Genomic DNA, 22,559 nt, shown 5'->3' on the forward strand with positions numbered 1-22,559 from the left:
TTACGTATGAGAGTCAGCACCACTATTTCGAGGAACCCGAGGAGGCGATGGACTTTGTTAAGAAGCAAGGGCTGGCCCTGAGCTGAGGACTCTTGGACTCATGGTAGAACTTTTAAGTCTATTTTGTTTCTCTCCCGCTGTTCTTTTCGTTTTTTCGATCTTTTTAGTTGGATGTATTTTGGTTGCGATGTGTTTTTCTTGTTCTTTTTCATGGTTTCCTTAAATGTTTCCTTTCTAGGTTACTTGTTTGGTTGGAGTTTTGGTAGGGGGAAGAAAATAGTTTAAAAAGTGCGGTTATGATGGGGGTTTCGGGGGAATTTTTTGCAATCTTTTTCTGTGTTTGGAGGGGAAGGGCTGAGAGTCCCTGGTACTTCTTATCTCTATTTGTTTGATTTAAATTGCACTATTGTTGGGGATGTTTCTGACTTGTATAGAGTATTTGTTTAAGCAGAACTGGTTTGGGGAAGTGGTATGGATGGGCCGGGGGGAGGGGAGCCAGGGAACAATGGGTGAGAGACGTGCTGGCGCCGAAGCTGGGAGCTACCAGGCTAGCTGGGTGGGCTAGTCAACGGAAGCCAGGTGTTCATATAGTTAGATTAGAGCAGGTGTTAGGTGGTAGGATTGTGTGGCTAGGGGGGTGGAGGGGGGGAGAGTTGATCTGCTGACGAGGATGGGAATTGGACATGGCAACAGTGGGGAGGTCATGGGTGGAGCCGGCCAGGAGGAGGGCCAGAGGATGCGCGACACATGGCTGGGGGGCTGGCCAAGGAAAGGGGATGGCTGAACGGCAAAGGGGGAGGCGAAGTGCCCCCCAACCAGGTTGATCACCTGGAATGTTAGAGGGCTAAACGGGCCAGTGAAGAGGGCGCGTGTGTTCGCGCATTTGCGGGTTCTGAAGGTGGATGTAGTCATACTGCAGGAGACGCACCTGAAAGTGGCAGACCAGGTTAGGCTCAGGAAGGGCTGGGTTAGTCAGGTCTTTCATTCGGGGCTCGACACTAAGACTAGGGGGGGTTGCGATCCTGATTAATAAAAGGGTTCAATTTGAGATGGAGGGTACAGTTGTGGATGGGGGCGGCAGATTTGTTATGGTTAGAGGTAAGCTCGAAGAGGTGAGAGTAGTCTTGGTTAGTGTGTATGCCCCTAATTGGGATGATGTGGATTTTATTAGGAGGTTGCTAGGGAAGATCCTCGACTTGGACTCGGGCAAACTGATCATGGGTGGGGACTTTAACACAGTCCTGGACCCGAGCCTTCAGAAACGGGCAGGTTGCCAGCGATGGCAAAGGAACTGAGAGGGTTCATGGAGCAAATGGGGGGAGTTGACCCGTGGAGATTTAGCCTGCCGTCGGCGAGGGAGTTTTCGTACTACTCCCACGTACACAAGGTGTATTCCGAATTGATTTCTTTGTCATGAGTAGGGACTTGCTGGCCGGGATGGTGGGGGCAGATATTTGGCAATTGCCATATCGGACCATGCTCTGCACTGAGTAAATCTACAGGTTTGTAAGGATAGCTTTCAGCGCCCACAATGGAGGCTGGAAGTTGGATTGCTAGCGGACGAGGCGGTGTGTGAGAGACCTAGGAGATGCATGCAGAATTACCTGCAGGTAAATGATACCGGAGAAGTCTCGGCAGCGGTGCTCTGGGAGGCGCTGAAGGCAGTGGTGAGAGGGGAGCTGATCTCAATCCGGGCTCATAGGGACAGGACAGATAGGGCAGAAACGAACCGACTGGTTAAGGAAATTCTACGGACGGACAGGAGCTACGCGGGATCCCTGAGGCCAGGGTTACTCAGGAAATGACAGAGGCTGCAGGCTGAGTTTGGGGTGCTGACTACAGGCAAGGCTGTAGAGCAGCTTAGAAAGGCAAAAGGCGCGATATATGAGCATGGAGAGAAGGCCAGCAGAATGCTCGCGCAACAACTAAGGAAGAGAGAAGTGGCTAGGGAGATAGGAAGGATAGCGGATGGGGAGGGAAATCTGGTGGGGGACCCGGCAGGGCTGAACAAGGTGTCGAGGGACTTTTATAGTAAGCTGTACACTTCGGAACCCACCAGGGGACCGGAGGGGATGAGGCGATTCCTGAACGGACTGACCTTCCCAAGAGTGGGGAGGGTGTTGATAGACGGACTGGGGGCCCTGGTCAGGATCGAAGAGGTATTGGGAGGCCTGAAGGTCATGCAGTCGGGTAAAGCCCCGGGGCCAGACGGGTATCTGGTGGAGTTTTATAAAAAGTTTGCCGAGCTAGTGGGGCTGGTGCTGGTCAGGGTTTTTAACGAGGCAAGAGACAGAGGGGTTCTACCCCCAACGATGTCGCAGGCCACTATTTCGCTTATTCTGAAACGGGATAAAGACCCGGAGGCTTGTGGGTCTTACAGGCTAATCTCTTTGATCAACGTAGACGCTAAATTACTGGCCAAGATCTTGGCGACTAGAATTGAGGACTGTGTACCGGACGTAATTGCGGAGGACCAAACCGGGTTCGTAACGGTAGGCAACTGGTGGCTAATCTAAGGCTGCTGAATGTGATTATGATGCCCCCGGAGAGCAGGGAGGCAGAGATATTGGTAGCTATGGATGCGGAAAAGGCTTTTGACCGGGTCGAATGGGACTATCTGTGGGAGGTGCTGGGACGGTTTGGGTTCAGGGAGGGGTTCATTGACTGGGTTAGGCTGTTATATCAGGCCCCAGAGGCTAGTGTAAGGACGAACAGGACGACATCAGATTACTTCAGACTGCACCGTGGGACAAGACAGGATTGTCCTCTCTCCACACTGCTGTTCGTGCTGGCCATAGAGCCCCTGGCAATTGCTCTGAGAGCTTCAAGGGACTGAAAAGGGCTGGTCAGGGGGGCGGGAGGGGAGTGGAACATAAAGTCTCGTTATACGCGGATAACCTGCTGTTATACGTATCGGATCCAATGGCGGGGATGGACGGTATCATGGAAACCCTGAGGGAATTTGGCAGGTTTTCAGGATATAAACTGAACGTGGCTAAGAGCGAGTTGTTTGTAATTCAGGCGAGGGGGCAGGAGAGTAGGCTGAAGGGGTTGCCGTTCAGGTTGGTAGGAGATAGCTTCAGATACTTGGGGGAACAGGTGGCACGGGACTGGGGCAAGTTGCATGAGCTCAACCTGTCCCGACTGGTGGAACGAGTGAGGGAGGAGGTTCGGAGTTGGGATGCGCTCCCGCTGTCACTAGCGGGGAGGGTGCAGACTGTTAAGATGACGATTCCCCCGAGATTTTTGTTCATATTTCAGTGTCTCCCCGTTTCCATCCCGAGGTCCTTCTTTAAGAGGCTGAATAAAATTATCCTGGGATTTGTCTGGGCGGGGAAGTCCCCGCGGGTGAGGAAGGTGATGCTCAAAAGGAACAGAGGGGAAGGGGGGGCTGGCATTGCCGAACTTCAGCAACTACTACTGGGTGGCCAACATAGTGATGATAAGGAAATGGATGGTGGGTACGGGGTCGGTTTGGGAGCAGATGGAGGCTGCTTCGTGCAGGGGCACCAGTTTGGCAGCCCTGGCTACAGCGCCTCTGCCGCTCCCACCAGCCTATAGTGGTAGTGGCTCTTTGGATCTGGGGCCAGTGGAGGAGGCATATAAGGGAAGTGAGAGCATCGGTGTGGACCCCAATCTGCGGCAATCACCGATTTGCCCCGGGGAACATGGACAGTGGGTATCGACTGTGGCGGAGGGCGGGGATTGCAAGGGTGGATGATCTGTTCTTGGAAGGGAGCTTCCCGAGCATGAGGGCGTTGGAGAAGTTTGGGCTGGCGGGAGGGAATGACTTTAGATACTTGCAGGTGTGGGATTTCGTGCGCAGGCTGGTGCCGTCCTTCCCACGCCTCCCGCCAAAGGGGAGGCAGGACAGGGTAGGATCGAGGGGAGAGGTAGGTGAGGGTAGATTCTCAGATATTTACAAAGAACTAATGGGAGCAGAGGATATACAGACTGAGGACATGAAGCTTAAGTGGAAGAGGAGCTCGGGGGGGAGATGGAGGACAGTATTTGGGCAGAAGCTCTGAGCAGAGTAAATACGACCGCAACATGCGCCAGGCTCAGTCTGATCCAGTTTAAGGTCGTGCACCGGGCCCAAATGATGGTGGCCCGGATGTGTAAATTCTTCGGGCTGGAGGACAAGAGTGCCAGATGTGCCGGTGGGCCGGCTAATCACGTGCACATGTTCTGGTCGTGCCCTAAACTCAGGGAGTACTGGCAGGGATTCACGGACATCATGTCCCGGGTTTTGAAAACTGGGGTGGTAATGAGTCCTGAGGTGGCAATCTTTGGGGTGTCGGAGGACCTGGGTGTCCAGGAGGAGAAGGAGGCCGATGTCTTGGCCTTTGCTTCCCTGGTAGCCCGGCGACGAATATTGTTGGCATGGAGGGACTCAAGGCCCCCAAAGACCGAAGTATGGATATCGGACAGGGCGAGCTTTCTCGGTCTAGAGAAAGTTAAGTTCGCCTTGAGAGGTTCACTATCAGGGTTCGCCCGGAGGTGGCAGCCATTCTTATGTTCGACTTCTTCGCGGAGAATTAACCGTCAGCAAGGGGGGGGCTAGGGTAGAGTAGAGTAGGGGGTGGTTTAGGCAGGTCTTTGCGAGAATGGTTTGTACTATGCGCTATTTGCTTTTCTTTTTTGTACAATACTATACAATGTCATTGTTTTATATGCCAAAAATACCTCACTAAAATTGTTTATTAAAAAAAAAGTGGGAACAGGAAGGAGGGACACCGACAGTCAGAGACCTATACAGGGACGGCAGGCTCGCAACAATGGACGAAATGACAGAAAAATTCCAGCTAGCCAGGCGGAACGAGCTAAGGTACCTGCAACTCAAAAACCTCCTACAAAAGGAGACAAGGACGTATCCACAACCGCCACGACAAACATTACTGGAAGAGTTACTGGACGCAAGCATACTAGACAAAGGAAACTGTAGCGACATGTACGACTGACCCGGAGAAAGGGCTAACACCGTACTGGGTGTAACAAGAAAGAAAGAAATGGGAGGAGGACCTGGGGATTGAAATAGGGTGGGGACTCTGGAGCGATGCACTGCATAGGGTCAACTCCACCTCCACGTGCGCAAGGCTCAGCCTGACGCAACTAAAAGTGGTACATAGAGCCCACTTAACAAGAACTCATATGAGTAGGTTCTTCCCGGAGGTGGAGGATAGATGTGAACGGTGCCTAGGAGGATTGGCTAACCATGCCCACATGTTCTGGTCTTGCCCCAGACTTGCGGGGTGCAGGACAGCCTTCTTCGAGGTAATGTCCAAAGTGGTGGGGATGAGGGTGGAGCCACGCCCGAAAATGGCGGTCTTCGGGTTATCAGACCAGCCAGATCTATTCCTGGGGAGGAGGGCGGACGCCCTTGCCTTTGCCTCCCTGATCGCCCGCCGTAGAATCCTGTTCGGCTGGCAGTCAGCAGCACCACCCAAAGCTGCAGACTGGCTGTCCGACCTCTCGGAATCACTCCAAATGGAGAAAATCAAATTCACCATCCGAGGGCCAGACGACGGCTTCCACAGAACGTGGGAGCCATTTACCCAATTGTTCCAGGACGTGTTTGTGGCCAACGAACAAGCAGAAGAATAGCCAGCTAGCCAAGAATCAGGGGAAAGTTGCCGAGGCAGCGGAGGGAGGGATAGACTGGGGGGGGGGGGGGACGAACAGCTGAAGCGGAGGTGAACGCGAAACGACAACGGCAGCGAAAACCGTCCGGGAGAAGCAATGACAACACCAACACCAGATCCATTTGCGTATTGTCCTCTGTAATTGTATTTGTTTCCCCGGCACCCAAATGTATATGTACCCCCCCCAGTTTCCGCCCCCCCCCCCCACAAACAGATGCCTACTTACGTGCTAAAAACAATACTGCCAATTGTACAGAGCTGCTGTTGTTGAGCTAGCACATAATACCCTACCTATTATTTTATTCTAACATTTTTGTTGTTGTTGTTTGTTTTGTTTTTTGTGCGTGTTCCCTTCTCTTCTATGTATATATATATGTATTCTATTTGTGTACATAACGGTAAATATACTTTATTCAAAAACCCAATAAAAAACATTTTTTTAAAAAAGCTTTCTGTAATCATTCTCGGAGGTGCGGAGCAAAAGGCCAAACTGGTTTGTTTTAAACTGAAAATAAAGCAGCTACCACTGCACACAAATAATTGGTGTTAGGGCATTGCTCTTCACTGTCTTTATCATCAATCTGCATGAAGGATTGGGGCAACTGCAAAGGAGGAATGGGCCCATGTCTGGCAGATGTGGTTTAATAGAGGCAATTATGGCTTGGTGCACTTGGCTAGGAATGACTCCAAACATGTGGACACCATGCAGATATGTGACCTGAAGGCAGCTGAGGAGGAGAACGTCCAGAGCTATAATGCATAAGCAGTTGAAGGTCCATGATGAGAGCCATTAATTAGTCTAATATGAAAACATAGGCTATTCGGATGTATTGGCAGGACAATTAAATATAAAACAAAAAAAGGGCCTCCCCTTGGTCAAGCCTCATCTGGTATACAATGTTTCAATCCAGTTTCAATACCATCAAATTTGGAGTCTTTGGAAAAGGTACAGAAGAGGGCAGTAATTGATTGAATTAGGGGTCTTTAGTTACCAGAACACATTTAGACTGAGGATTTTTACTTTGGAAAAGTGTTGATTTACAAGTGGGTCTTGAAAACAACAAAAGGATTAAATTTAACTGAAATGGATAGATTACTCATGCTACAGGGGTTAGCATGGAGACGGATAACTAGGTTAAATGCTATAAGGTACTTCATTTTGCAGAAAGTCGTCAGCTTCCAAAGTAAGTTGCCAGCACAGACCATAGAAAGGTTACAGCATAGAAGGAGGCATTCGGCCCATCTTGTCCATGCCAACCTGATGACACTGCCCAGGTGTCCTTTCTAATCCCACCTTCCTGCATCCACCCATAACCCTGTAGCTTAAAGCACTTGGTGCAGATCCAGTTACATTCTGAAAGAGATAAGGGTCTCTGCCTTCACCACCAACTTGGGCAGAGAATTCCAGACTCCCACTGCCCTCTACGCAAAACAATTCTTCCTCATGTTCCCTCTACACCTTCTGCCACTCGTATTGAATCTCTGTCCCCTAGTTCTAGAATTCTCCACCAAGGGCAATATCCTGTCCACTCTATCTCGTCCCCTCATAATTTTGCACACCTCAATTAAGTTACTCCTCAGCCTTCTTTGTCCAAGAAAAATAACCCCAACCTATCTAATCTCTCCTCGCAGCTACAGTTTTCTAGCCCTGGCAACATTCTTGTAAACCGCCTCTGCTCTCTTTCCAGAGCACGTGCGTCCTTCCAGTAATGTGGTGACCAGAACCACACACAATACTCCAGTTGTGGCCTCACCAGTGTTTTATACAACCCCACGTTATATATTTACTTTTATATTCTATACCTATGCCAATGAAGGAGATCATTCCATAAGCCTTTTTTACAACCTTGAACTGCTGCCTTTAGGGACCTGTGTCTTTGTACACCAAGATCTCTCACTTCATCTATCCCTCTTAGTATATTCCCATTTATTATGCGCTCTCTAGCTGTTTGACCTCCCTAAATGCATGACTTCACATGTCTCTGTTAAAATCCATCTGCCACTTTATTGCCACTCCACCAACCCATCTATATCATTTTGGAGATTATAGTTATCCTCTACATTGTCCACCACTCGGCCAACCTTTGAGTCATCTGCAAATTTCCTAATCGTGCCTCTCATGTTCACTTCCAAATCATTAATATATAACACAAACAGGAAGGATGTCAACAGCTAGCCTTGTGGAACACCACTTCAAACAACTTTCCATTCACAAGGGCGTCCATTGACCATCACCCTTTGTTTCTTGTTACTAAACCAATATTTTATCCAGTTTGCCACATTGCTCCGTATCCCATGGGCTTTTACATTTTTGACCAATCTGCCATGGGGGACTTTGCTAGAATCCATGTACACATTATCCACTGCACTACCTTCATCAACCCTTCTTGTGACTTCCTCAAAGAATTCAATCAAATTTGTAGGCAAGATATTACTTTAACAAATCCATGCTGACTATCCCTGACTAGCCCATGCCTTTCTACATGAAAGGCATGTGAAAGCCCCCGTGAAGCAGTTGAGGCTCCTTCATTAAATGTTTTTAAGATAAAGATAGATAGTTTTTTGAAGAATAAAGGGATTAAGGGTTATTGTGTTCGGGCCGGAAAGTGGAGCTGAGCCCACAAAAGATCAGCCATGATCTCATTGAATGGTGGAGCAGGCTCAAGGGGCCAGGTGGCCTACTCCTGCTCCTAGTTCTTATGTTCTTATGTGATAGTTAATTCTATCTCTCTGGATTGACTCGATTAATTTGCCCATCCCCGACACACGACTTACTGGTCTGTAATTGTTTGGCATTTCCTTCGCTTCCTTTTTCAACAATGGATCTATTTTTGCATTTTTCCAGCCCTTCTGTACCTCCCCTGAAGCTAGTGAGGATTGGAAAATCATCCTCAGAGCATCTGCTATCTCCTCCCCGACCTCCTTCAGCAGCCTCGGAAACAATCCATCTGGCCCTGGTAACTTAGCAACTTTCAAGGATTCCAACCCTTTGAGTACTTCCTCTCACTTTATGATTACTCCGTTCAATAACTCATGTTACTCCTAGACTATTCTGTCTACTATTGAGTTAGAAAGGTAATGTAATTTTTGCTGTTTTTTTAAATATTTCTACCAAGGTTTTGCCCTCAGCAGAGCGACTGTGGGTGCAGATTTGCTGCAAGTTCCTGAGAATAATAAACATGTAGAAGGTAATTGGGTCACTGGTAGCTGTGCCAGTTAGTCAGTGCGGTTGCGGAGAGTCTTTTCCTAAATTGGGCACTGGTTTTTCCGTGCATTTTTCCCCTCTTGGAGATTTTCGGATGGGGTTGGGAAAGCGTAATATAGGGAGGAAGAGATGGTGGAATAGGCCAATGGTGTATGAAAGTTACTTTATGCTGGGTGGGACAAGCTTGCTGAACCAATTGGTCTTTTCATGTCCTGCATTTTTATATGTTTGCGTAAGATTTTTAGTGCAAATGAAGAGTATTAATGAAGTGATTGAAGATCATGGGCATGATTTAATGGGGGAACAAGTCAGTGCATTTCAGGCGCTGGATGTTTCCCGATGGCCGAGTCGGCGAGATCACGGCCCGTATTTAAACGGCACTTAGTGCCGCAAATGATTCCCACGAGCTCCATGCCGGTACTAGCTGTCCCCCACAGCTGATTCGCCAGACCCATGCCCAGCAGCTCCCCGCTAACAAGGAGGAGCTGCTTTTAAACTCTCCCTTCCAACTCACTCCCAGTCAGCACACGAGCAAGGCTCCACGTAGACCTGCTCCATGCTCCACAGATGCTGACCTGGCTAGGCTTCTGGCAGCTGCGGAGGTGAGACAGGACCAGATGCAGTGCCACCAATGCCGCATGGGGGGCAGTGGCAGCGGCTGTCAGTTCAGGCGGCGTGACCAAGAGAACCGATTTACAGTGCAGGAAGACAACCAACTACCTCCATCGAGCTGCAATGGTAAGTTAACACCACTCCCCTGACCTCCACCCCCCACACCGACCTCCACAACCCCCACCCCCAAAACAGAACAGCGGCTGGCACCACATAACCTCGTCACATCCGATCACTGCTCTCGTGCCCCAGCACATCCTGGCACCCACCAGCACAACCCCTCCATATCCAGGTGTGATGCCCACACATGCCACCTGCCATGTCCCCACCCTCCACCAGGCGTGGGCTCACAATGCCCCCTCTCCGTCCCGCAGGAGAAGTTAGCCCAAAATAGGCGTGCGCCCAGACAGGCGGTGGAGTTCCAGATATCAGAGTCCTCAACACCTGTGAGGAACGGGCCCTGGAGGTGGCGGGGTGGTCCAAGGAGAGAGCAGTCACCAGGGTTGGCCTGCACCATAGAGGTGAGGATTGCTGCCTCTTCACCCAGTTGGCCTGCCTCAAGTGAATAGTTCATATCAGACTAAATGATCTTTCTCTCCCATTGACCACATATCCCTTCTCTCACAGGATCTTCACCCGATGGGGCTGGGCCATTCAGGGTCACCCCCACCACCCCGCTTCCCAAGAGAACACTTCAGATGAGACCACCAGTGAGGCATCACAGCTGTCATCCCCACCTTCCACCAGCATGGACACACACCTTGCTGGGCGACATTAGTGGACAGGCTTCTGGGGCACAATCATGTGAGCATCGTGCAGATGCTGATGCACGCCTGTTGGCGGCAGGAATATCCAAGGGAGTCAGCAGTCGGGGATGTGCTGGATTCCAGGGCTCAGTTGAGTCTCAGTCAGATGCCGAGCCTCTGGTCAAGGCTATCCTGGAGCTGTTGCAGATGCTAGGGCACAGGCATGAGATTCAGAGGGGGATGACAGTGACACTCCGGTGGGTGCATAGCCAATTGGAGGAATCTCAAAGGCTACAGGGGCATGAGATGGCGCCGGTGATGCATGGCACCGAGGCTAGTGTGATGACTGCAGTGGAAAGCCTGGAGCACAATGTCGGTGCCTGGAGTGGTGGTGTCCAGCTCCAGGCCCTCCAGAGGACATCCGGCAAGTGCAACAAAGGCCACAGGACGTGAGAAGCAGCAGGCCGTCCCCACCTCTGATGTGCATCCTAGGGACACACCTAGACATAGCGGCAGAGCACAGAAGATTTAGAAGATTGAGGATCACTGAGTCGGCACGGGGGGCACTATCCGTAGCTAGGCACAATGGAAGTTTCACCATTAAGCGTCTAACATGGTACATGTGAAACCTCGGTCAGGTTACTTCACAGTGGGCCTGCCAGCACCCCCATCCCCTGCTGCCCTCCGCTCCCCCCCCCCCCCCCCCCACACCCTGTCCCCCGGCCACAGTGATCCAAGATCAAACATCCCCGATGCAGACCCTGTTCAGGTGATGGGTGTGAGCACGCTGTCAGCAGAAGGGCAGGAGTCAGACCATGGTAGGAACTCAGGAGCACCAGAGCTAATCTCACAGGGGGTTATCGTCACTCTCCTGCCTTGTATACTGACCTGCTGACAGTGCAGACACAGGCCCAAGAGCCCAAGGTGATGTCACACAGACCCTGGGAGGCTGGAATAGGGGAGTCGGGGAGGCATGGGGGCAGGGGGGGGTAGTAGTTTAGGATGGTTGAGAAATGGCTGGGAACGATGGGGTGGTCAATCAGGGAAGGGGGTCAATGGGGGGGTGGGGGAAGAGTGGGGTGAATGAGGAGGGAATGGGGGGGGTGAGGGTGTCTGCTGACGGACAAAGCCACGCCCTATGGGAAGCGGGTTAGGACGAAGGCCTCCCGGCCCTCCGGATATGCCGGACCCTTGCTGCTGCCACCTGTCCTCCATCCTCTGGCTCCTCCTGCAGGTCTTTCCCAGGTCATCCTCTATTCCCTCCTGTTCCGGACCCTCCTCACCCTTCTCAGACAGGGCTGCATGTCCCCCCTCCTCCTCCAGCATGTCGCCCTGCTGCTGTGCCAGGTTGTGGAAGGCACAGCAGATCACCACAAAGCAGGAGGCCCTTTGGTGGTGGAGGATAAGCTACAGGGCACCACCAGAGCGGTTGAGGCACCGGAACCGCATTTTCAGCAGTCCAGTGCACCACTTAATAACAGAACGGGTGGCAAGATGGGCCTCGTTATACTGGCTCTCTGCATTGGTCTCCACCCCCGTACTAGCGTCATCAGCAAAGACCTCAGCGGGCATCCCAAATCCCCCCCCAAGGGCCAACCCGTCATCCTGGGGTGGTCCCCGAAGATGCCAGAGATCTCGGAGTATCCCAGGATGCAGCTGTCATGGACTCTCTCTGGGAAGCGTGCAAAGGTTCATGATCGGGAGGTGGTAGTTGCACATTCAGCGAGTGGAACACCTTCCTGATAAAGGGCACTCCCTGTTGCCCCAGTGCGTGCAAGGTGACATGCATGCCATCGACTATCCCCTGGACCATCTTGCCGATGGAGGAGAATCCTGCTGCCCAGGCATCTTGATGGGTTTGGTCCAGCTCAAAGTTTATATAGTCAACTTCCCAGGCATACAGGGCATCCATGACCTCACAGATGCACTTGTGAGCTATAGGACTTGCTGCACAAGTCCCTGCTAAAGTTCTGGAAGCTCTGATCCAGTGGCGTAAATGTTCAGGGCTACAGTGACTTTCACAGCCACCATGAACGGGCATCCTCCTGCTCCATGGGGTGCCAAGTCAATGAGGACACAGGTGCCACACCGTCTCCTTGTTGAGACAGAACCTCCGGTGGCACATGCTGCCCGTCATCTCCTCTTACGACCAAAGATGCCTGGATAACTTGGGCCTTGCCAGTATCCCACTCTGAGTCCCTCCTCGGCCTGATGGGCGGCCAGGTCTGCAGGGTATGTGGCGGCTCCCTGCACATGAGATGCTGCCTCTAGCCTGCTTTGACGCTGCTGCCGCCTTCTCTGGCATCTGGCCGCCCGGGCTGCCACCAGCACTAAGAGGACTGCTGCTGTTTGCTTCAAACCAGATTGCCTTCTGGACTTGTACGTTCCCCTGAGCCCGGTGTTCCAGGAGCCAGGTACCTCAGAAAAATTTGTCCTTCTCTCCGGCTACTGAAATCAAGGAAACAACAACAGCAGCCTCCAGGCATCTGCAGCCACCAGCAGGAGCAATCAGTAGACACAACCAGCAGCTGTGAAGTGCTCACATAATTAACAATGCGAATTCCTCATAAGCAGTAGCGTTTACTTTTACAGCTAGAGGCTGTTCACAGCCAAAGGGAGCTAAAGTGATCTTCAGCATATAACCAAGAACAGGGCTCAGTCCTGGAAGTATCTTGTAGGACATTCAGGCAGCAGCTGTAGTTGCCCCTGTTATGGGTATACACAATATTGGAAGGTGGCTTGTAGGCCCCGCAAACGCTAAGCCCCTCACTGCGCACCCCCCACCCCTCAGCCCAGCGGAAACCCCCGACCTATGACTCCCAGCCCTCCGACCAGGCCCAGCCTCACACCCCTGAGCCCTGGGGCAGCAGCTCCAGTGTCCCTGGGCTGCATGTCAGGGATTGGAAATGGCTACTCACCTCCTCAGATTCCCCTCAGCAGCCAATGCGCAGCCTCACCTTTTTAAAAAGGAGTTCCAAATGGCGCCCGCGTGATCTCTGGCTGGGGAGCCGGTTAGTTCCCGGGAGGCTGTTAGATTGGACTTCCATCCCGCTAATGAGATGGAGACTGGTCTTAATTGGTGTCAATGATCTTCTTGCCACATTTCAGCGGGATCCGGAACCCACCACTGGGAGCGGGCCGGTTAGTTAGCGAACCGATTCGCGCCCGGTGCGGATCCTGACTTTTGCCTCTCCTGCTATTTAACTGGCATGCCCGGCACAACGCGGTGGTTGAATGAGGTTAGCCAAGGGAGGGGAGTAAGAGGGGAATAAAATAATTATTGCCTTACATAAATTGCAGCAATGCTACAATTTGTTTAGAAACACTTTTTGTTTGTTCCACTTGCTTGTTCTGAGGCATTTGCTGGTTGCACAACAGCCAAAGTGCATGGAGTATCACACAGCTGCACTGTTCCACAGCCCTGTTAGAGTGAAAGTTCCCTAAATATTCTTGCAGTGCAACAAATGCTTTGACATGGATAGAAATCTAGTTCTATAGTTCTCTCTACGAATCACCCTTAAGCAATATAAATGTGAAGAAATGTGAAATTGTAATCCATGAAATATTGTGGAGAAAATGCTCAACTTCCACCTTCAAATAGCTTCTTTTCCCAAACAGCCTCTGGATATTATGGAACGCTCCATTATGGAGAAATGTTACTGCGACTGTTGACAAAGGAGGACCACCCACAAATTCAAAAAGGCAATAAGTGGGGTATTGTGTAAGTAATAATGTTAATAATCGCTTATTGTCACTAGTAGGCTTCAACGAAGTTACTGTGAAAAGCCTCTAGTCGCCACATTCCGACGCCTGTTCGGGCAGGCCAGTACGGGAATTGAACCCGCGCTGCTCGTCTTGATCTGCATTACAAGCCAGTTGTTTAGCCCACTGTGCTAAACCTTGGTTTAGAATCTTGGGAAACCTTGGGAAAGAATCTATACCATGTTAAACCCTTGGCGGACTTGGTGTGATCCCCAAAAATCAGCACAAGGTAACAGAAAAAGAGGTAACAGAGGAGATATACTAGTTTCTTTTACAAATGTGCGCTGAGGCCCTTGTCTACCCGTGCAGATGGATATAAACGACCTCATGATATTTTTTTTCAGAGATCAGCAGAAGATTACCTTTGGTGTCCTGGTCAACATTTATCCTTCAGCCAACAGCATTCAACTAGGAGCTTTTCACAGTAACTTCATACTTGTGACAATAAAAGGTTATTATAATTATTGTGTGATTTTGCTATGTGCAATTTGGCTGCTGTGTTTCCCTACATTACAATGGTGACAGCACTTCAATAGTATTTAATTAACTGTAAAGTGCTTGGGGATTTTGTTTTAGATTTTGAAAGGCACTACATAAATCCGAGTTCTTTCTTTCTTTGTAACATTATGCATTGGCATGTGTTCTCGTGCTGGCTCACCAGAAACAATCAACTACTGATCTGTAGCATGCAGTTTTGAGGCAACTAAGTGGCTGAAAAAGATAAGGATCAAAAAAATTGGGCCACAGGTGTTGCTTACTGCCTTGCTTTCCTGGATTTATTTTTATGTAGTATTTTGTGTCTCTTTGGGCGCCCCAAAGCAATTGACGTCCAATTAAAGAGGAAGCAGGGTTACTTTTTGGGCAAAGTCACGGCAGCAATATTTTTTTTTAAAACAGCAAAAATTAGATTACCTTTCCAACTGGAAACAGTAACAGAGATAATGAAATGTGTTGTTTATCAATTTGCAGCTCATGTAATCTGTAATAATGGAATCATTCAGCCAAAATTTACACAAGGTACGCCAGTTAATAGGAACAAGTCAGCATGGTATCTATAGTTTGAAGAAACTTTACAATTCAAATGAAAAAATCCTGGGAATACACAACCATAACAAATGAGCTGTTACACCAGTACCTTCGGGAGGTCCCTAAGAACATTGTTTAAAACAAGATTTAACACTTTTTTAGCATCATTGCATAATAACAGCTACTTACTGCCTGTAATTGTGAATGAACTGGAACATCCTCCAATTTAAGATTTGTAAGAGTTTGTAAGATATAGAAGCAGAAGTATTTGACCCATCGAGTCTGCTCTGCCATTCAATGAGCTCATCACTGATCTGATCTGCTAATCCTCAACCCGACATTCCCGCCTTATCCCCATAACCATTCTCTTACTGATTAAAAATGTCAATCACAGCTTTGAACATACTTAACAACCCAGTTAACCAGTTTGACTCTAGCGAAAAATACTGCAATCAACCGGTTGCTTCTAACTACCTGTTGTCTGCTTATTGAAGGCAGACACTACACTACATGCCCACATTGCCCTATTTGACTACAAACTGTGCCGCAAAGTTCACGTCATGGCCATCAGTAAAACCACCTTCTTCACTTGTGTAACACTGTTCACTTCCATGCCCAAGTCACTCTTCCATCCCTCCTCATCCATCAACCTTCTCAAATCCCCATTTGCAATCCGATATTCTGACACCAGCTTTCTATGTGTTTTGCTCCATTATTAAACTCTAGAACAATCTTGCAAAACAATGACACCTGACCTTGGGCGGGATTCTTCACGAACCGGCAGGGTGGGCAACTCCGACGTGAAGGAGTGGCGTGAACCACTCCGGCATCGGGCCACCTCGAAGGTGCAGAATCCTCCGCACCTTCAGGGGCTAGTCCGGCGTCAGAGTAGTTTGCGCCGCGCTGGCCGGCGCGGAGGGGGCTAGGCCGGCGTCGGAGTGGTTTGCGCCGCGCTGGCCGGCGCGGAGGGGGCTAGGCCAGCGTCGGAGTGGTTTGCGCCGCGTCGGCCGGCACGAGTTGGTGCATGCGCAGGAGCACCAGCGTGTGCTGGCGTCATCCCAGTGCATGCACAGGGGGGTTCATCTCTGCATCGGCCATTGCGGACTGTTACAGCGGCCGACGCGGAGGAATAGAGTGCCCCCACGGCACTGGCCAGCCCGTAGATCGGTGGGCTCTGATCGCGGGCCAGGCCACCGTGGGGGCACCTCCCGGGTCCAGATCCCCCGCGCCCCCCCGAGGACCCCGGAGGCCGCCCGCTGAGCCAGGTCCCACCAGTAAGTACCTGTTGTAATTCACGCCGGCGGGACCGTCCGAAAACGGGCGGCCGCTCGGCCCATCGCGGGCCAGAGAATCACCGGGGGGGTGGCGCTGTTAGTGGCCGCCGACCGGCGCGAATCCCACCCCTGCCAAATCCCCGGCGCCGGAGAATTCGGCAGACGGCGGGGGCGGGATTCACGCCACCCCCCCCCCGGTGATTCTCCGATCCGGCGGGGGATCGGAGAATCACGCCCCTTATTTTTTTCCCAGCTTCTAAAACATCTTCAGAATCTATCTCTTCAACAATCCCTGAGCCACCTGTGCTAAGTCCTTTGATTCCTGTTTGGTGTCAGTAGCTTCTTCCCCATAAAGGGCTCTTTTATTACAGGAAACAGACAGGGCAGTACGGTAGCACAATGGTTAGCACAGTTGTTTCGCAGCTCCAGGGTCCAGGTTCGATACCCGGCTTGGGACACTGTGCAGAGTCTGCACGTTCTTCCCATGTCTGCGTGGGTTTCCTCCGGGTGCTCCGGTTTCCTCCCACAGTCCAAAGATGTGTAAGTTCGGTGGATTGGCTATGCTAAATTGCCCTTAGTGTCCAAAAAGGTGGGGTGGGGTTACTGGGTTACGAAGGTAGGGTTGAGGTGTGGGCTTGGTTAGGGTCCTCTTTCCAAGGGACGGTGCAGACTCGATGAGCCGAATAGCCTCCTTCTGCACTGTAAATTCTATGATTCTATGAGATTGTTGCTGCTCCCAATTATTGTGATTGATAGCTAATCTCTTTACATCCATTCTATTATCACACCTTCCTCTGGTCTACCAGTTATTGTCTGCTGAAATTGCCCATTTTCTCATGTTACAATTATTTTCATATGTTTATTTAGAGTGGTTTCCTTGCATCTTGCTATAATTAGCCACTGTGAAATATAAAAGAGTTACCCAAAGGAAGCTTAGCCTTTGTCATTCTGGAAGGATATTTGTGCTCGATGAGCACTTTAAATTGCAAGGTAAAGGGCACCGGGACTTCAAAATGTAATTATACAGCTTAAAGGACCCACAAGTGGGCAGTATGATAACATCAAGCAATTTTGCACCCATCACACAGAGCTCATGTAGTGCAGTTACTATTTTTTCTGCAGTCTTTACTGAAGTCGTTTCTGATTACCAACCACCACTTTGAGTGGCTCCACTTAGGTTTTCACCTTGTGCCTTCTCTGATACTCACTTATTGTGTAGCCAGATGATGTTGGGCTTAGGGTTGCCCTCCGCCCGACAGGTGAAGTAAACGGTATTTCCCAGAGTAACATCCACATCCTGTGGCTCTGAAGTGATACGAGGTCTTTCTATAAGAAAGCAGGATTTGTGTTGAGTTCAAATTGCTTTCTTTGGATCAGGAAAAGCCAAAACGATAATTGCAAAGGTTGAAATTTGTTCTTGCAGTGCTGCTGGGCGAGCACTTGGTCGGCATCTGAAACTCATGAATGCCTCCTATTCAAAATTATTATTACCCAATTACTCTAAACACACTGTCCTCGATTCCTCCTTCCTTCCATATCCGACACTACACAAGAGTGTAAGACCACTTTGGAAAGCTTTGGAGCATGTACCAGCTGGGCTCAGTTGATAGCAACCTCACATTTGAGTCAGAAGGTCATATCCCCACGCTCCAAATCAGCATTCTAACTCAATCGAGAATTCCACGTTTGCTAATTTTTGAATATATCACATTGACTTAAGTGGCAGTCTTTAGATTAAATGTTAAGTGGGTTTCATCCAGGTTCTCCGGTTTCCTCCCATAGTCTAAAGATGTGCAGGTTGGGTGGATTGGCCACGCAATTTAGCCCCTTTATTGGAAAAAAAGATTTAGGCACTCCAAATTTATAAAAATTATAATAATCTTTATTAGTGTCACAAGTAGGCTTACATTAACACTGCAATGACGTTCCTGTGAAAATCCTCCAGTCGCCACATTCCGCCGCCTGTTCGGGTACACTGAGGGAGAATTCAGAATGTCCAATTCAACTGACACGCACGTCTTCTCGGAACTTGTGGGAGGAAACCGGAGCACCTGGAGGAAATCGTGGGCAGACACGGGGGGAACGTGCAGACTCCGCACAGACAGTGACCCAAGCCGGGAATCGATCCCAGGTACCTGGTGCTGTGAAGCAACAGTGCTAACCACTGTGCTACTGTGCCGCCCTTATTGAGACATAGGATTCTCAGGGGTCTTGACAGCAGGAGATGCTGAGAGGTTGTTTCCCCTTGTGGGGGTGTCTAGGGCCAGAGGTCATAATCTCAGAATAAGGGGTTGCCCATTTAAGACAGAGATGAGGATGAACTTCTTCTTTCAGAGGATAGTGAATCTGTGGAATTCTCTACGGCAGAGTGCTATGGATGCTGGTTCTTTAAGTGTGTTCAAGGCTGAGATAGATAGATTTTTAAGCAATAAGGGAATCAAGGGTTTGAGGTTAAGATGGGAAAGTGGATTATATCAGATCCGCATGATCTCATTAAATGGTGGAGAAGAGTTGTTGGGCTGAATGGCCTACTTCTGCTCCTACGTCTTATGGAGTTCAACAGTGTACACTCTACTTTAAATAATGAATTCGGAATATTTAATATTTTTTTTAAAACTTGGTTTGATTGTGTTAGAAGATGTTTAATACTATTTATATTAATGCTTAATTCTATCTTAAAGGAAACATCAGTGTTTCTCGCGTTGCATATTACAACAATATTACTCTAGAAAAGGTCAGGGAAAAGGGAATTAAACTTCCACAGTCCTACCGGACAAATTACACAATTGACATTTATAGATATTCTGATGGGGCAAGATTTTCCGACTATTTCCAGCAGGGTAAATTTAATGTCATGTGAAATAGGTTGAACTTATTTTAACCTCCGTTCTTTGTTCACATCATATTTATGTAATGAAATATAATGAACAGTTTGTTTAAACTGGAATAAGGAAGATGAAGGGTGTGCCATTGTGACTCATGAGAGGGAATTGGAGTCAGCCACACATTGCTGATGTATGACCATTCGCTGCTGGAGGAGGAGAAGTTAATAGAGGAAAAAAATAACTGCGAGAGGGGAAATAATTCACTAAATTCAACACGATCTAAAAATTAAAACAGGAACCGTATCTAGCTTGTATGGTTCAGTTATTGAGTGGCCATTAGCAGACCCCCGATGGGGAGAGGATCTGAAAGAAAGTATTGTTTCATATTTTAGGGTCTTAAACTGGTTAATCTCCTGACCCAGAATGTATTTTGCCTCTTATTTTCCTCCCTTTACCAGCCACCTATTAAATAAAAACCAAACATTTCCATTTCAGGCCCTAACAGATCCAAATGTGGAAACAGGTCATTAATGATGAAGCCAAGTTAAAGAGCCAAAGCAAAGCCTTTTCCCTGAACTTTCTGAGGGTTCCAGCCCACTGCTGACCTCCGCTGCTCTGAACAGGTTCATAGTCATCTCAGTCCCAGAACGTCACTGCAGGAGTTCTTCAGGGGAGTGTCCTGGGCCCAGCCATCTCCAGCAGCTTCCTTCCATCATAAGGGCAGAAATGGGACGTTTACTGATGACTGCACAATGCTCTGTACCATTCGGAATGCCTCAGATATTGAAGCAGCCTGTGCCCATATTCAGCAAGATCTGGACAACATTCAGGCTTGTGCTGATAGGTGGCAAGTAATGACTGCACCACAAAGGTGGTAGGTAATGACCAATCTACAACAAGAGAGAATTGTACCACCGCCCTTTGACATGGAATGGAATTACCTTCACTGAATCTCACACTATTAACATCCTGGAACTTCCCACTGACAAGAAACTGAACTGGACTAGCCATAAAAATGCTGTGGCTACAAGAGCAGGTCAGAGATTGAGAACTTTGTGATGAGTAACTCACCTCCTGACTCCGCACGCCATGTCTCCCATCCACAAGGCATTAAGTCAGGAGTGTGATGGAATATTATCTACTTGCCTGGATGGATGCAGCACCAAAAACATTCAAAAAGCTCAACAATGTCCAGGATGCAGCAGCCCGGTTGACAGGTATCCTTGTCACCAACTTAGGATTTACTCCCTTCACCACCGTTGCATAGTGTGTATTATGTACAAGATGCATTGCAGCATTGCACCAAGGCCCTTTGACAGCACCTTCAAAACCTGTGACCTCTATGATAGAAGGACAAGGCAGCAGATGCATGGGAAGACCATCATCTGAAAGCTCCCTTCCAAGTCACGCAACATCCAAACTTCAAACTATTTCACTGGTCCGCCTGGATCAGAATCCTGGAACTCCCTTTCTAACAGCTCTCTGAATGCACCTATACCAGATGGACTGCAGTGGGTTCAAGAAGGTGGTTTACCACCACCTTCTCAAGGGATAGGTAACAAATATTGGCCTCGCCATGAAGGGTTTAAAGAAAGGTCAAATGCCCAAGGAGTTTTCAAACGGATATAAACAAGTCAATTGAGTTGGCAAGAGAATGCAGATGGATAATATAGGGCATTGCGGGCTGTTAACTTTGGTAGGAAGAAGAGAAAAAGAGAATAAAAAGTGATAAATTATTACATTTTGACGTTCAATGGAATTCCAATGTCCTTATACAGAAAACAGAGTCAACACACAGGTACAGCAAATACTGATATGTTGGTCTTTGTGGCAAGGCGTTTAAAGTTCAAGAATGAGAACGTCTTGCCACAACTATGTTGGGCTTTAGTGAGACCATGGCAAGAGAACTGTACACGTTTGGTCTCTGTACCCAAGGAAGGGCTAAACTTGTCTTAGTGCAATGAATGTTCACTAGATTGACTCCAGAGATTTAACGGGTGCCCTATTCTCGGGAGTTTAGAAGATTGAGAGGTGGTCTCATTGAAATATTCAGATTCTGAGAGGGCTTGACAAGGTAGCTGCAGAAATTATTTCGCCTGGCTCAAGAGTCTAGAAGTAGGGGGCATAGTCTCAGGCAGAGTAAGGGGCTCAATCATTCACAACTCGGATGAGGAAAAATTGCTTCATTCTGAGTATTGTGAATCTTTGTAATTCTCAGCCACAGAGGACTGTGCATTCTCAGTTGATGAGTATATTCAAGGCTATGTTAAGTGATCTTTGGACTCGAGGGGAACCAAAAGTGTGGTATAAGGGTGACACATAAAAGGGTTAATGTGGGACTGAGTACAGTACCGCCCAGACAGTGATGTAAAAGAACACATGGCACACATCTAGGGGTCAGTCTAGTGTTAGACAGAGACATATGTAGAAGTAAGTATGGAGACAGCTCCCAGCTTGGATCCAGAGTCTTGCTCTCGAGGGAGTGCAGCGAAGGTTTACCAGACTGATTCCTGGAATGGCAGGATGGACGTGTGAGGAGAGATTGAGTCGGTTAGCATTGTATTCGCTGGTGTTCAGAAGAATGAGGAGGGGGCTAACCTATAAAATCTAACAGGACAAGACAGGGTAGATGCAGAAAGGATGTTCCTGATGGTGGGGGTGTCCAGAGCCAGGGGTCACAGTCTGAGGATACGGGGTGGGCCATTTAGGACAGAGATGTGGAGAAATTTCTTCACCCAGAGAGTGGTGGGCCTGTGGAATGTAGTTGAGGCCAAAACATTGCAAGCTTTCAAAGAGCAGTTAGATATAGCACTTGGGAAAAAGGGGATGACAGGATATTTGGGGGGGGGGGGGGGGGGGGGGGGGTGCTGGAGAGGTGGGATTAGGCTATTGAATTGGATGATCAGCCATGATCATAATGAATCATTATTGTCTGGGCGGTACTATACTCAGTCATTATTGTTATTATTAATGGCGGAGCAAGCGTGTAGGGCCGGGCCTACTCTTGCTCCTATTTTCTATGTTTACTGTACCATTGTATAAAGTTTCTAGCCGTCAATTAATTCTTAGTGTTGAACAACCCAAGATTACAAATACTTTAAGATCTACCGAACTACACCCAAGACCTTAACAAAAGCATATGGCGATCAAGTGAGAAAGTGGACTCAAAGTCACGGATCCGCAATGATTTAATAGAATGACAAAGCAGGCTCGAGGGGCCATATGGCCTACATCTGCTCCTATTTATTATATAAACTATCAATAATTAGTAACATTAGCTTTTCCTCCTCGCTCAGGTGCCTTACCCATTTTTCAACTTCGCTGCACTTCTCTGAATTCACTCAAGACAAGAATGTCATCCTTTGTAACAGTAATGCACACTATACTAAAGATGATATAGACCAGGCCTTTATAAAGACTAATTATCATTCCCTGAGGCTTGTACTCTATTCCCCAAGCCACACATC

The 22,559-nt window shown here is 48.8% G+C and overlaps 1 protein-coding gene across 1 annotated transcript in view; it reads right to left on the bottom strand.

Annotated features, from left to right (window-relative positions):
- LOC140428455 (peroxidasin homolog) overlaps nt 1-22,559 on the bottom strand; it is a 323,476-nt gene that overhangs the window by 96,806 nt on the left and 204,111 nt on the right. Inside the window, 1 exon segment of the mRNA XM_072514932.1 lies at nt 17,476-17,593. Within this exon segment, the coding sequence (XP_072371033.1) occupies nt 17,476-17,593 (118 nt within the window).

Source organism: Scyliorhinus torazame, chromosome 8 (genome assembly GCF_047496885.1).
Source record: "Scyliorhinus torazame isolate Kashiwa2021f chromosome 8, sScyTor2.1, whole genome shotgun sequence".
Taxonomy (NCBI): domain Eukaryota; kingdom Metazoa; phylum Chordata; class Chondrichthyes; order Carcharhiniformes; family Scyliorhinidae; genus Scyliorhinus; species Scyliorhinus torazame.